This window comes from Phodopus roborovskii, unplaced genomic scaffold (assembly GCF_943737965.1).
Source record: "Phodopus roborovskii unplaced genomic scaffold, PHOROB, whole genome shotgun sequence".
Lineage (NCBI taxonomy): Eukaryota > Metazoa > Chordata > Mammalia > Rodentia > Cricetidae > Phodopus > Phodopus roborovskii.
In genome coordinates this window covers 2,085,192-2,101,013 of record NW_026126461.1, presented here as the reverse complement: position 1 = coordinate 2,101,013, position 15,822 = coordinate 2,085,192, and the positions used below count along the sequence as shown (strand labels likewise).

The window sequence follows — 15,822 nt, the reverse complement described above, 5'->3', positions numbered from 1 at the left end:
AAATATTCCATGAATGGTGACAAAACCTATGTGCCAACCCTCCAGTGACAGTTGTTGGTACAGTGCTACCTTGTGAATGTTTCTTCAATGTAAACCTGAAAGCCCTGCTTTTCTCCTGTCCTTCCCTCAGCAAGTTTCCTGTGGTCGCCCTTTCTCAGGTCTCCAGCCAGGACGGCATCTGTACTGCCTTTTAGTCACCTCTGGCCGTCTTAACAGTTTACCATGGGCTGGGCAGTTTAAGCAGCCATGTTTGTGGTGGTGGACTGTTGTAAGGGTAAAAGGCTGAGATGAAGAAGGTGTATGCTTGGCTGGTTCTGCTCAGGCAGACTAGCTTGGGCTACAGAGTAAGGGCTTGTCTCCTTTAAAAAATGCCATTTCTATTGTGGACCCCATGTAACCTTCCTGCCCCCCCCCACACACACACATACCGCCCCACACCTCCAGACACTGTTAGGGCTTCATCTGGACTTGAAGGACTTAGGCCAGTGAACACTTACATCCTGATACCTCGCAGGAAGGAGGCTCATGATTCCCTCAGAATATTCTGGCAATTCTTTAGGGCTTAGGCACCCCCCAGGGTGGGCATGGCCTCTGCACTTCTAGACCCTTCTTTGGGCTTCATGAGAATTCTGGTCTAGTATCACCTAGTGGAAGGAGCTGGGCTGGGCTGGGCTGGCCAAAAGTGGAAGTCAGTTCAGAAGATTTGCTAATGGAATGTTTAACTCGTAACTTCTGGTTTTAACTCCCATAAATAATAGTATATATTTTGCAGTTTTGCTTCAAGGGGGTTCACATTTGACAGGAGTTTGCATATGCTGGTGCTGAGGTTTAAGTGTCTCCCAAAGGTTCGTATGTTGGAGGTGTGTCCCCAGGGTGGTAACACTGGTAGGCATGTGCATCTGTTGTGTGGCGGGTTTCTCTGCCTGAGTGGGAATTTTGCCTCCTGGAAAGATTTAAGGACTTTGTCCTAGAACTTTGTTGAGTTCTCAGGGTGGTTATAAAAGCTCAAGCTTGACTCCATTCAACTCTTTAGCTTTCTGCTACAAGTCACAGGATTATACAGTAATCATTCAGCCATCATTTTATAAGGTTAACCCATCAGAATTAAGGATTCTGATGGAGGACTAAACCAAGATATAAGATGTGTTGGAGTTGTTGCCTTTTGAATGAATTGCCTGTTTCTTGCTGTAGATTTCTTGCTGTAGCTTATTCCCATCTGTTAAAGTTTGGGACTTTTTTCCTACAGTCCAGCACTATTTGATCATTTATTGGGCACAATTTCCCCAATGCATCTGGATTATATTGATAGCATCCCCTACTTACTTGTGAAAACAGTCACACGGTCAAAAAAAAAAAAAAAACCCTGTTTCCCACAACCTGGTCTTTGTATCTTCCTCTAATGCAAATGTAGAGATCTGCCTTCCTGACGTTATCTTTATTGGCAGGCATTTGGTCAGTGTTAAGTGTCCAGGAAAAGTATTTCAAGGACACGGAATTACTACAGGCCTAAAACTGTTTATTCATAGTCATTTAGATAGAAAATAAGCATGCCCTGGTTTTACCTCACTTGCAGAGAAGAGAAGCAATAACCTAAACCTCACACTAAATGATTTTTAATTCTTTGAACTTACCTTTATCTCAGTTTATTAACCCAAGATTTTAGCTTAGAGATTTATTACTTAGAATAACAAGAAAGGTAATCAGCCATTTGCTCATCCTCAGAGAAGTAAACTTTCCTACAGACCTGCTGAAGATCTGCACCTTGTGGCCAGAGCAGCTAGAAGGTGCCAGGTTCCATTTCTTGTACAAATTAAGCTTAAATCCTCTTTTTCTACAACCTTAAGCAACAAGTGCTTAGACCTAAAAAGCTTCTTTTAAGCAGCTGACCTTAGCAAAAGTGCTGCTGCAGACCAAAAGCTGCACCTATTTATGCCTCTGCTGCTTACACAGGTTGCCTAGCTACTGAGGACACTCACCCCGCCCTTTGTAAAAATGGAGCTCCAGAGCCACTTGGAAGCAGCCCATGGAGAAAAAAGGTTTTACCTCATTCATGAAATCTGCTGATTAATAAAATTTTAGCTTAATACTTAGCCACATTTAAAGAACGCAGATAAGCACACGATATCTCCCATTTAAGACTCCGTTGTTGATTTATTCCCTAGGTGACCTCATCGTAGAGCCTTTACTAACCATTCTTACCTACTGCCATAAATCATAGCTGACAGTTACTACTCTGTGTGTGACTCTTACCTGCCTCCATGACCCTGAGAAACTCAAGCCTCACAAGGCACTGCCAAAAGAATTGCTGTTATAAATGTATATATTCCAGGACCCTCGCTGTAGCAAAAGAACTATTGTAGAGCAATAAAGAGATGGATAGAAAGAATGTGTTGTGAGCAGATTCTTGTCCTTAGCCCTTAGAGCCTAGTTCTTTCGCTTATTGTAGCATCTCCTTTGGACCCTGGAGGGGGGGGGATATTTAAGGCTGCTCCTTAAAAGCCTTCAACAGCTTTACATTTTTTGCAAGTGGTGTCTGCTCCTTCCCCATTTATTCTCACATCTGCTACCCGGCCCTCACCAAATCTCTTGTCTGCTCCTTGACTTTACAAAACTGAATTGAACATTTTTATATAGAGCCCAGCCCCAAGTATTTTGTGTTAGTGATATGAAACTGATGGGTGCTGTGTGGACTTCTCATCTCTGGGTAGATTGTTCCATTGTCTTGAATGTCTGGAAGGGTGCACATGGGCTGGGATCAATCCTTGCATGTACATAACCCTGTTTGTGACACACACGTAGAGGCCACATGCAGATAGTGGATGCCGTCTGCCTTCAACTTGGCAAATAGTCTTTGTAAATGACTCCTCAGTCCAGCAGTGTAAACAGCTACCCCTTCGTGCCCATTGGTGCGTTCTGCTGATGGTGACAAACTCTGTGGTTGGCCTACATCTTTGGGTTGGTTGGTTAGTTGGTTTTGGGAGGATTGTTTTGTTTTGAGATGCTAGGAATGGAACCCAAGCTTCATGCTTGCTTGATGAGCACTGACACAGACCCATACCCCAGCCTACTCTCTTACTTGAGGTTGAGCATGCTGCCCTAGGGACCCTGACTTCTCAAAGACTCTCAAGGCACTGACTATACTTTTCAGCTGTGTTGTAGTGGGTTTACTCTGAGTCCACATGAACCCATCTAATGTTATACAAATCATAAATAACTTCCTCTCTGATTTGTTAGTTTCCTGGTATTATGCATAATTACATTTTACCATAGCTAAGGAGCTTAAACCTTTTACTCTTCTGAATTCTATTACTTTTTAAAAGAAAATCCACTCAGAAACGGGACCTTTTTTTCAGTTCTGTTGGTCACCCTTTGGCCTATTAGTGTTCCACAAAGGGGTAGGGGTACAAGTCACAGATGTGTGTGGATATGTTGCAGGACACCCTTGCGAGGCCTCAGCAAGTGAGTTGCTTTGGGCTGGGTGTGTGTCTCCCTGGTCAGGGAGGGGGGAGCCCTGTGAAGTGCTCCCTTCAATACTTTTCCTGCCCTGGCCTCAGCCTAGACCACTCTGTTGCCAGCTCAAGACTGAGCAAGTCTGTCCTTGCTCTCTCTCCTCCTTGCTGGTTTCTAGACATGAAGAAGCTAATTCCCCTTTCTGTCCCCACCAAACTATTTTTTCCAGGCCCCACTGGACTCCTGTCCCAGCAGGCCAAACATTCCTTGAAAAACCTGAGGTCTCTGGGAAGGGTGAGAATCAGCTTTAAACGTTGCTTCCCAGGGGAAGCTCCCCAGGCTGTGGTGGTTAGCTATGGATGCCTCTGCCTTTTGCTTTAGGAATGAGGTCCCTGGGGGCAAGCTGCTTGACACCATGCCTTTGGGTACACCTCAGCGCATTTGGGAGAGCATTGTATGACCACACCCACAGAGACTCAGCTGAGGATGAAGAGGCCTTCGGGGCTGAAGCTACCCATTGCCCCCTGGTTGACTCTGGGATGCACAATCCATATAACCAAAACTCTGCATTCCAGAGAGAGCAATGGAGGTATATTTCAGTGGGAGAAGAGGGATGGGTGCTCATTCTTTTACAAGGTTTTCTCTTTTTTTCTACAAATGAAAAAATGATTTGCCTTGCTATGGGGCAGATGTGACCCTGACAGTTTGTATCTTCCAGTGGGGCCTCTTAGGGCAGTCCTCTAGGTGAAGCCAAGAGCCAGTGCTGATTGCAGTTGTCCAGGACTTTGAGTGTCTCCAAGGCCGCCCTCCTGACCCCAGCATCAGAATCTAGCTGTAGGTCCTGGAGAGCTGAGTGGGAATAGAAAAAGAACAGGCCTTCTGGTCAGGACCACGTGAACCCGGCACACTGCAGACTGAGGCAGGCTGACACCAGCAGGGACCACCGGGAACCCTCTGGTGTGAAGTCTAAAGTGGGCCACGGGGCTAAGTGTTCCCATGCTCTGCACAGACCTGTCAGGACTCATGATACCACCTAAAGTGGGCCACGGGGCTAAGTGTTCCCATGCTCTGCACAGACCTGTCAGGACTCATGATACCACCAACAGGGACAGGTCTTGGCTGTGGGATTGGGGCAGAGGCAGCAGAAGTATTATTCTACCTACCAAATGGTCCTCCTGGAAATCTCTCAACTACATGCTGTCTTTCAAGGTCCAGGTACTCCCTCTTCCCCAAGCAGCTCACAGCCAAGGGTCACCAGCCCTCCCCCAGCGTGGTCTCAAAGTGTCAGTGAGCCATAGACTTCTACAGCTGAGTCTGCACTACTTAACAATTCCGAAGCCCCACAAGGTCCATCTTCTTCAGATAATGGGCAGACAGCTGCTTCATGATAATTCCTGAAATGACAGTCATAGAGGTACTCCTTACACTAGGGAGAGATCAGCAGGCACAGTTCTGCCCCCCTCTGTGCAAGAGGCACAGGTTGACCTACGGAGACATCAGTCAAGTGTTCTGTCAGGCAGAAATTGGCAGTGAGCACCCTTATTCAAGATCAAGCAAACACAGAAACCCATGAGTTAGTAGGCCAGTACTGTAAGGTAGACCTAGACTCTCATCCCCAGCCTGGACACTTGTCTCCCCATCCAGTGGGGACTTCAAGGCTCACTGTGAATCTGAGCATATCTGTCTACTCACCTGCCAAGGCACAAGCAGAGATTCTGATCCTTGACAAGTTACTCTTCATGAAGATTGTTGTTTCCAACAGGAAGCCACAGAGAACAACAGGCTTTTTCTGGGCCTGCAAAACCAAGTGCCACATGGCTGTGGAGGGTGAGATGGGGACAGGCTGCTCACAAAGAGCATTCCCATCTGACGAATCAGTGCTTGCACACGGAAGGCTTGGCTAGAGGGGGCAAGGGCCCTACCCAGCATCACATCGAAGGGTAGCCGAGCTCAGGAATGGCCCTTAGCTCTTGGTTTCATTATCTGACTCTGTAGCACCCATTGACTGTCTTCCTGAACCTGTGTTGTCCAAAACACTAGCCACTGGCCACACATGGCCCCTGAGCATGGGACATGACATGACTGATAGCAATATCAAGGACCTTCCAGGACTTGGACGGTTGAACCAAAAACAAACAAACAAAAAAAACCAAATTCTATTGTCAAAATTAACTTTTTACTCTCTGGTTGTGGCAGTTAGAAAAGTTAATGTGAGCAGCCTTGCATTGTCCCATTGGGTATTTTACAGTTAAAAAAAAAAAAAAAAAAAAGTGAACATGGGGTCATAAGCCCAACCTTGTCCCCCCTGGGCCTCCTCACCAGGACGGAGCACATGTTTGTCTGAAAAACTGTCATCTGGTCATTGATGCTGTCATTGCTGTGACCAAAGGAGCTCTCCAGGGACTTCCAGCCCCAGAAATGCACACACTGAAACATGGTAGCCACACATGCCTGAAGGGACGCAGGGCACAAGAGAGACATCAACAAGCAAGGCGCTGGGTGGCGTCTCACGTGAGGAGCGAGAGGGCAGCCCCAGAGAGGCCTCCAGAGCAGGGAAGAGCCGGGCTGGAGGCTTCCGAGAGCTCACTTGTGCATCTGTAATAAGCCCTGGGGGGGGCAGGCGCCCCTCACTTGCCCCTTCAGCCAACACCTTTGCCCTAATAGCAGCCCTGTGGGAGAGCCAGAAGCACAGTGGGATGGGCAGGCCGCTTACTCTACCGTTTCCCATCCCATTCCCCCAACTCCCAGAGATGTGACAGGCCAAGCTGGACCCTCTCCTCGACTCCCAGCAGCCTGACATGGGTATACCCACAGGGACCGGTGAGGGAAGGTCGATAAATTTTAAATGGAGCCAAGTCTAGGTACCTCAAAATGGCCTGCAAGGCACTGAATATTCTAGAAGGAAAGGAACTGGACCCCAGCTGTCAGCAGTGACCAGAGCGAAAGGAAACCATAGCATGCCTACTCACAGAGTCAACTGGGATGATTGCTGTCCCAGCATTCGTAAGGGGCGGGACAGGTGGAGGGGGAGTAGACAATCCAGTGGCTCACTGAGCCAGCAGAACCAAAACACCTTTTCCCTTTGGCACTGCGGCGCCAGAATATGGGACACAGACGAGGGTGTGTGTTACCTGGGCTACATTGGGGCAGGGGTCCTGGCAATGCAGCATGAGGGAGACCCAGCCTTTCTTCACCTCCCCTTTGAAGAAATGCTTCTTGGAAATCCCAACCACCTTCGCCAGCTTCCCGAAGAGGATGAAGGCCTTCAAACGTATCAGCTCGCTCTCCTGATACCAAGAGGTACAAGTAGGCTGGCATGAGGAAAGCAGGCAAAACCCCAGCCTCCCTCCATGGACCATTCCAATGCCTTGGTTTCCACGGAGCTTCCTGGAGCCCTTTTATTAGGACAGCCCCTCCTTCCTCAGGGTTCATGTAGCACTCAAGAGACTGGACAGGACTCTAGCTTGGGACTCCACCCCAAAGACATGTGGGAGGGTTTGTATGGAAGTATGAACACACCTGTTGCCTGCCCAGCTCCAATCTCCACAGGTACCCAGAGAGTATTCGTGAGCTGCACGGGATTACTGGGCACTCTTCCCTCCTCGCAGGGTGGAAGCACCCGAACCCTCAGATTCTAGGATGCTGAGTCTCTGGCTCTTAGCGTAAGACATGGTTGTTACAAGGATCCCAAGGTCAGCCAAGGAACATTGTAGGACTCGCACACCATATAGGACCAGCTCATTCTGCCTCAAGGCACATCTTTTCTTCATGATTTGAGCAAACAAGAGTGCTGTGGCTTGAATGTGCCCCAACCTAGAGTCCCATGTGTTTAGTCTCACAAATCATACACAAATGGCATTTGGAGGTGGGACCTTTGGAGGTTATCACCATTAGATTCCAACGGTGGCATTCTCACGGTGGCCTTAGTGGCCTTATAATAAGAAAGGATCCAAGCTAGCTCACTCCATCTCATCCTGCAATGCCGCAGAAGGTCCTTACCAAAAGCAAGCACCATGCTCTCACATATCACAGACCCCAGAACCACAAGCTATGTAAATCACTGTGCTTTATAAATCTCCAGGCTTGGGTATTGTTTTAAAGCAACAGAACACACAGGCACAGAGGGAAGCTCTCATCTGGACTTACATTGTCAAAGAATGCCCTGCACTGTTGAGAGATGGGTTCAAATGAAGATCCTATGTCCCCCTCTCGGAGCTCAGCGAGGATCTTGGTCAGGGCCTCCATGCCTTCTGCCATCACACTGCTGCTCACCTGTCCCTGCAGGGAGCCCAGGCACTTCTCCAGCAGGAGTTTACGATACTGCTTCACCTAGAAGAATTCAGACCCTCAGCTGCACCCCACACTTCCTGGAGGAGTGTGCCCACAAAGCCCTCAAGCCCCTGGGACATAAACCAGGACCCGTTTGGTACCTTCCGGGGAGCACCGAGAGCCATGTTGCCCAGGGCACGTAGAGAGAGCACCTGCAAGGTCTCATCTTTGTCCGGCCCTGCGCCCTTCTCCAGCATCAGCACCACCGGCCTCAGCAGCTTCTCCTGGTGCAGAACTGGGTCACTCATGAACTAGAAACGGGAGTGTTACAGTTACCCACAGTAGAGGTCAGCAACACTCAGCAACAAGGCAGAGGAGTCAGGGGCAACACCGAGCATGACCACTCTGTGAGCTGGAGGGAGGGAACTAAGTGCCTCTGTCCTCTCTCATCCAGAAAAGGAGGTGGTATGCTGCCTCAGGCTTGCTGTAGCGTTCAATAAGGAACCATGTGGGAAGTAATGGCGAGTGCTGCCTGTTGTAGAGACATGCGTAATTCATTTCTTCAGTTAGATAACAGGAAAGCTGCTGTGTGTAGAAGTCTCACCTGCCAGTGTCTCAACAGAAGTGTATAGAATCATGAATGAATCAAAGACGGTTGACAGAATCTCCATTAGGCCTGTACTCAAGAGTGTCAAGACTTTGGGCCACTGGGGAACCTATCAGATCCATGTGTGGCACATGCTCAAGAACACCTGAGTATTTTTAGTTTTGTGTGTGTGTGAGAGAGAGAGAGAGAGAGAGAGACAGAGAGATGCACGTATGTGTGCATGCTCAATAACACATGAGTATGTTTTAATTGTGTGTGTGCTAAAATGCAGGCTTGTATACCTGTGGAGGCCAGAGGCTAAAAGTTAGCATCATCTATTGCTTCTCACCTTACTTGATTTGTTTTGAGACAGTTTCATTTTGTAGATCAGGTCTGCCTCAAACACATACTCCTGCCTCTGGCTCCTGAGTTCTGGGATTAAAAGCATGTGCCACCACTCCTGACCCTCAGGGTCTCTCCCTGAACCTGGCTCTCTGGCCTATAAATCCCCAGGATGTGCTTCCCCCACCAGCTCTGGGAGTACGCACATACTCTGGGGATCTGAATCCAGGTCCCTCTGATTGCACAATAAGCAGTTTGTGGGCTGAGACATGTGCCCTAGCCTCATAAGTGTGTTTTAAAGATGCCCAAAGCAAACTAAACATCTAAACACTAAGCTGGTGGCCTCTGAGGCAGAGCCTAGTAACCATAGCCATGCCCAGTTCCTCAAGGCCCTGAAACGCACACAGCTCTTCTATTCCTCTCAGCCTCTTGAGGAGCTCCCAGGGAGGGTCAAACAAGGGGTGGATAATGACCACACTCTCATCTCACAAACCTTATAGGGCAAAGACCAAACTTCTCTCCAGGCCCTTTGTCTCAGTCCCTGTGTCTTCCTCCCCCAAATCCTCCCCCCCCCCCAGTAGCCTGACTTTTAGCCTAACTTCCAGCCACTTCAAGCTATAATCTCTTCAAGCTATAATGTGTTTGGATTGTTTACAGAGGCACAAACATGGAAGGAATCTGAGAAAGCTTGATGGCTGGGGCACAGTGAAAAGCCAGGGGTCATTTTCACATGTTTAAGTGGTGGGAAACATCTCAAGGGAACATGACACATGAAAATCATGTTTAGTTTAAGTGTCTTTCCATTCGGAAGGTTTTTACTGGAACCCAGCCATGCATATTTTCCATGGCTCTGTCCCAGCCAATAACCAGGCCCTCCAAGACCACATAGGCAGGAAAACTTCCTCACAGAAGGTTTGATATCTACTATCCAGGGCTGCTTGGTCCTTAACACAACTGGACATGATGCAATGACATTTCTCCCAAAGGTTCCCTGGCCAGCTCCTCCAAGACTGCAAGCATGCTCTAACCACACGACAGAGTAACCAAGCCCTTGTGGCCATGACGCCTTCCTTGTTTTTCTGTGGCAAGGTAAGCACCTCCTAGCTGTCCAGACAAAAACCTCCCAGCCCAAGCTGAGACACTCCTATTGTTTGGCTCCCTCAGGACACAGGGACACAAGCGGTGTCTCAGCCTCCGCTTGCCAGGCCTTGCATGAATGGTGAGAGCAGGTGTAGTGGAGGAGGAAATACCCATACAAAATGAGATCTGTCCTCAGCTCAGGTCCTCAAAGATCAGGCGCCTGCCCTGGAGATGTGTGTGGTAGTTAGAATGTAATTGACCCCCATAACCACATAGGGTGTGGCACTATTAGGACATATGGCTTTGTAGGAGTGAGTATATGGCCTTGTTGGAGGAAGTGTGCCTCTGTAGGGACAGATTTTAATGTTTCCTATGCTCAGGGTACTGCCTAGTGTCTGGAGTTGACCTTCCTGTTGCCTGCAAGATGTACGACTCTCAGCTACCTCCTCCAGCACCACATCTGCCTTCATGCCGCCATGATGATAATGGACCGAACCTCTGAAACTGCAAGCTGCCACCTCGGTTAAATGTTTTCCTTTCTAGAGTTGCTGTAGTCTTGGTGTCTCTCCACAGCAACAATGTGGCATCCTAGGAAGCCTGTAGACTGCTACCCACCACCCACTTGCATCCCTCTCTCCACCCCTCCTAGAGCTGGGTGCCTCACTTCCACACAGATGGCCGTGCTGCTGATGCAGCAGCTCAGGACCTCGGAGCCCATGCCCGTGAGCACCAGCTCTGCCAGCCTCTGCATGTAGCTCTCCGCGTTCTGCATGCACAGCCTGAGGAGGAAAGAAGGACTGCACAGGGAGGGCTGTCGTCCCTGCTCCTGCCCTCTTCTCTGGAGTCTGAAGTCAGCTTGAAGGGGGACTGAGACAGACCCCTTAGCATCTCTAGGCCTTCCCTTGTTCCCTAGGTAGCTGATGGTAGGGGGCAGGGTACCAGTTAAAGTCAGGGATGTGATGGTCAGACCGGAATGCTCAGAGATCTCCCATGGCCTTGGGGGACCCTTCTCTCTCTCAGTCCCACTGCCACTCCAGAGTCCAGAACATCCATCCATGTGTTAGTGATCCCAGAAGCGAGATGCCTAGCTGTGCCATTCACAGGGATATAAGCCTCTACAGAGACCTTGTACCCCTCCCTGTGAGACCTGGCCCCACCTGGCCATCAGGCTCACTCCCTCTAGGAAGGTGCCTCCATTCTCCAGCAGGGACCACACAGACTGCTCCTCCAAGGCCTGCTCCAGGGGTTCTCTGTTAATCCTCTTGACCAAAAGCTGCAGGGATTTGATCGTGATCCTGGAGAGAGGCAAGCAAGGCTAAGGCTGCTGAAGAGGACTAAGGGCAATGGCCACAAGATACAGAGGTGTCCACAGTCTAAATCCTACACCATGCTGGACACCCACTCCTGGAAGGACTTGTGGAGTCCACTGGCTTCTAAGGAAAAGCTAGAGAGCATCCAGCCCAAGCCTGCTGCTTTGTACCATGTCCCTCCCTCCTGTTCATCTGCCCTTGAGCACCTCTGCAGAGTCATCTCCTGGGGCAGGGGCCCTGTGTGGACCAGCCTCCAGGTCTTCAGGACCGGTGAGGCAGCCTCTGGCCCATGGCTGCTGCCAAGCTGCAGCAGGAAGGTGTACAGCAGGTCAGGGAACAGGTCTGGGAATTTGTCGTCCTGGTCCATCTTCTCCATGAGGAGCCGGATGGTGCACAGTGTCTGCAGGGAAAGGGGCTGGTCCATTTTACCCGGACTTCCCTGGGGAGCCCAGCACCTGCCTCTGCACTCACCATCAGAGGGTCCACAGCTGCCAGGCGCCAGATGTCAGCTTTGGAGGTGGCGTTTATCCGGGCGGTGAACCTTGACTGCAGCCGGCCCAGCAAGCCATGGAGCATGGTCCTTGCGAAGGGCACATTCTCTGCTACAGCCAGCCACACCTCTGTCAGGTGGCTAGCCAAAGAAAGAACAAGGTTAGCGAGTTCCTGGCAGGTTAGCAACCCTCGTGCCACACACGTTGGTGGCCCCTGTGCAAAGAGGTGAATTCCAGATCACCAGAACCATTAAAGGTTCTATCAGGCCAGGTCCCTCACTTTCTCTAGGGTATCACTGAGAAATTCACAGCTCCTTGGTTTCTCCACATCTCCCATCTGATGACTTTCTGGGAGCAGCCAATGATGTCTCCAAGATTCTAAAGAAGCATTAAGCAGTTTGCAGGGTTTTTGTTTTGTTTTGTTTTGTTTTTTTGTTTTGTTTTGTTTTGTTTTTTTAATCAGATACCTCCCCCCAAAAAATATTCCAGCAATTTGGGGAGGAGAATAGGCACAAGAGACAGAGGTGTAGTGGAGGGGGGAATGAATCCACACACAGAGGTACCAGTTAATGCTCCAGGATGATATTCCAGAAAGAAATTGTTTTCTCTCTCTATGCCACAGAAGAGGAGACTAAGGCTCCAGAGGGCAAGTAACCTGCCAAACTACCTTTGGAAAAAAATGGACTTCTTGAGATAGGCATGATGGTGCAAGCCTGTAATCCCTCACTTGGGAAGTAGAGGCAGGAAGATCAGGAGTTCAAGGCCAGCTTCAGCTGCAAACGGAGTTTGAGACCGGCTATCTGTCTCAAATAGAAGCAAGCAAACAAAAAGACAAAAGTAATGTTAAATTAGAAAGAAGATAGTCTCCTTCACCACAAGGCCAATCCTACTGCCCTGCTGGGAAGGGAAATGCCTTCTGGGAACAGAGCACTACAGAGACCTAGGAATCTGGAAAAGTCTAAAGAGCAAAAGCAAACAAGCCTAGCAAGTAAATAGACAAGGAGACAAATAAACTGTATTTTCGGACCCACAGAGCTGGTGCAGGAGCTCAGGCAGGAGAATTCAAGGTAGGGAGAGCTGTAACTCATTACTAGTGATGGGAAGCCAATGAAGAGATAGGGTGCCAACCGTTCCTTAACACCCAATACATGGGCCACAAAGGTGTCTGAAACAAGGGTTTACAGCGTCTGTCTGAGTTCTGCCAATACTACATGCCCCTGGCAAGACTTTGGGATGTGAAACCCAGCCAGGTGTCACCTTAGTGGCATCTGGTATGACTCTGATGAAGGGACCAGCTAAACCACTTCCAGGCTTCAGAACCACGGTAGCTGTGTGCTAACTGCAACATTCTTCAAAAGTTTCTGAATCACTGTGGTTTGGCAGCGACAGCTGACCAAGACAGATTTGGAGGGAGTAACAGCTAGCATGTGGCATTGCCACCAAGAAAGCCACTAAGGCCTGCATATCAGCTGATAGGTGTGCACTGTATGGTGGCCCTGCCCACCCAGCTGTGGTCCTCCAAATGCCACCTTCAGAAAGTCATCAAATAGGAATAGCGCTCCCCTTCATACACTGTAGGCCTCCCTCAGAACACACCACACGCCAGGGCTACCTGGCTTCACACACCTGGGCTTCACACACATCAGCCCCGTTGGCTATGGGTCTGAGGCCTATTGGGAAATGTTCTTTCCTCTACTCAAGTTGGCCTCGTTTCCCTGATCAACACTGGCTGGGCTGGTCTGCTTCCTTCTGGTCTCCACCCAAGTGAATGCTGGTATCTTGGCACTCTTACTTACTTCCTGTGTTTGGCACGACCCTGCCTATACTCTGGAACCACCAGTATTAGTAAAGATAAAGTAAGAAAGAGTGAAGTTGGCACTGGAGAAATGGCTCGAGCACTTAAGAGTTGGTACGGAAATGCAGAGGACCTAAGTTCAGTTCGCAGCACCCACACCAGGCAGCTCACAGTCACCTGTCACTCCAGGGAATCTGACATTGTCTTCTGGCCTCTGTGGGTACCTGCACACACATGACATATGTACCCACATACGCAGGATTTAAAAAGGTAAGTAAGAGGGGACTACTGTCCCTTGGAAACTTAGAGAAGTCACCTGTCCTCTTTTGACACATTCTGAAAGGCACAGAGATGGGCTGAAATGTCATGGAGTCTCAGAGGTACAGACCCGAGGAGCCATGCCCTTCTTGCCCATGCCTCTGCTCCCCAGAGGGAAGGGCTGTCATGAGAGTATGCCCTGGGTTCTTTGGATGTTGTCCTACGAGGGACAACCAGGACATGAGAGGAGCTGAGACAGAGATTCAAGTTCAGCCTCATAAGTCTGGGGTCTGGGTCAGTGGCTCGGCAGAGGCGGGTGCTTCCCACATGAGACACAGGCGCAAGGCCTTGCCTGGCCTCAGGTGCAAGGCGCTGCCCAGGACTTAGGCTTCCCAGCCATGTCCACCTCCCACAACACTCACCTCTCCATGGGCAATGGCTGCCTCAAGAGCGACGTGAGGACGGTCTCCTGGTGGTAGTGCGCCAGCAGGAGGATGCCTTCAATGAGGTGCCGCCTCACCTCTGGGTGGTCCACCACTGGAAGGTGGACCAGGATGGCACCCAGTATCTCAGCCACCTGAGGAGGGGACAGACATCTTCTGGGAGAGGGGGCAGTGTTTGGTGGGCAGGTCTGTGAGGGGGTTGTTGTAATTGTTCATTTGAGGTGTGAAGAGCCAGCCCACCATAGGCAGTGGCTTTCCTAGGCTTTGCCCTGAACTATGTAAGAGTGAAGGAAGCAGGAAGAAAGCATGCAAGGATGTATGTGTTGCTTTCTGCTCTTAACTGAGGATAGAATGTCACTAGTTCTCTGAATGCCCCTCAGTGATGTGCTGTAACCTGGAACTGTACACCAGTTCAATCCACGTCTTTCCTAAGTTGTGCTTGGTCAGTGTGTTTCATCTCAGCAACAGAAATGAAACTAGTTCAGGGTCTCTATAGGACACCCCTCTTTCAGGGAGCATGGTTTGAGTTAAACCCCCAAAGTCTTCTCTGGCAGCCCTGAGTCTCTTCCTCCTACAGTTTTATTGCCTCTTCAGCCACTGAAGGGAGTCTGGCACCTGTGGTCCATCATCTACCCACTGACCAGTAACGATTCAACAACTTTCTCATTCTAGAACTCGATTTTATCCGCTTTAGCACCCCCAGTTTGGGTGGAAGCAGTCACACTTCCACAGCGCATGCTTACATACACTGGGCAGTCCCAGCAGCAATCCCAGGGGCCTGCTGGGCTTGGCTACCTTGTCCTCCAGCTCTTTGACCCGCATCTGGAGGAAGATGCCTATCCAGGTGACAGCAGCCCTGTCATGCTGCAGGTCCATGGCCCCAATGTTCTCACAGAGCTTCTGGATGAGAGAGACAACTTCATCGCAGTTAAACTCCGGGCAGACCACCTAGGACCAGAGCAAGACAGAATCCTGTCTCCCTCCACTCCCCTATCCCAAAAGGCTAACCGACCCAGCTATAGGCAGTCTTTCAAGGCTTCCAGAGTGCACCCAGCCCCTCCCACACCTCATCATTGCTTCTCACTCTGCCTGTATCTCAAACAGGACGTTCCCATCTTCACAGCACAGTCTTGCAGACACTCTCTGGCCTCATCCTGCTGCTATACAAACTCCCATTGGTACCGGGGAGACTGTCCCTGCCCCTTAGGCAGAAATGACTTTAAGTCCCATACCTTTGATGCTCACCACCTGCTCTCATGGTTATGAGCACTTCTACCCATCAGTGTGCCACTGGTAGCTCAGAAACTAATGCCAGCGTGGTGGTTTGAATGAGAATGGCCCCATAGGTTCATATTTTTGAATTCTTAGTCACCAGAGAGTAACTCTTTAATGGGATTAGATGGATTAGGAGGTGTAGCCTTGTTGAAGGAAGCCTGTCATTCGGGGGTGGGCTTTGAGGTTTCAAAAGCCTATGCCAGGTTTGGTCTCCTTTTCTTCTTTGGATCAGGATTTAGCTCTCAGCTACTTCTCCAACATCACACCTGCCTGCCACCATGCTCCCTGCCACCATGCTCCCCACCATGATGATGACGAACTAAGTCTTTGGAACTGTGAGCAAGTTCCCAATTAAATGTCTTCTTTTAGAAGGGTTGCCTTAGTAATGGCATCTCTTCACAGCAATAAAACAGTGACTAAGACTGTCAGTGTGCAGGGTCTATCTGGACCTTTCCCACAGCCCTCTCCATACTCACTAGTGACTTGGAGGGATCAACTAGGGAATGTCAGATATCGGCCCTTA

The 15,822-nt window shown here is 49.7% G+C and overlaps 1 protein-coding gene across 1 annotated transcript in view; it reads right to left on the bottom strand.

Annotated features, from left to right (window-relative positions):
- Window positions 1-4,019: 4,019 nt before the first annotated feature.
- Mroh2a (maestro heat like repeat family member 2A) overlaps window positions 4,020-15,822 on the bottom strand; it is a 35,729-nt gene continuing 23,926 nt past the window's right edge. The window contains exons 30-42 of the mRNA XM_051190752.1: window positions 14,820-14,972; window positions 14,004-14,158; window positions 11,509-11,668; window positions 11,244-11,437; window positions 10,885-11,022; window positions 10,392-10,506; window positions 7,881-8,030; window positions 7,597-7,779; window positions 6,582-6,737; window positions 5,770-5,901; window positions 5,143-5,245; window positions 4,779-4,844; window positions 4,020-4,299 (exon numbers count right to left, since the gene is read on the bottom strand). Coding sequence (XP_051046709.1) covers window positions 4,178-4,299; window positions 4,779-4,844; window positions 5,143-5,245; window positions 5,770-5,901; window positions 6,582-6,737; window positions 7,597-7,779; window positions 7,881-8,030; window positions 10,392-10,506; window positions 10,885-11,022; window positions 11,244-11,437; window positions 11,509-11,668; window positions 14,004-14,158; window positions 14,820-14,972 — 1,827 coding nt within the window. The 3' untranslated portion in view covers window positions 4,020-4,177. The remainder of the gene's footprint in view (window positions 4,300-4,778; window positions 4,845-5,142; window positions 5,246-5,769; window positions 5,902-6,581; window positions 6,738-7,596; window positions 7,780-7,880; window positions 8,031-10,391; window positions 10,507-10,884; window positions 11,023-11,243; window positions 11,438-11,508; window positions 11,669-14,003; window positions 14,159-14,819; window positions 14,973-15,822) is intronic.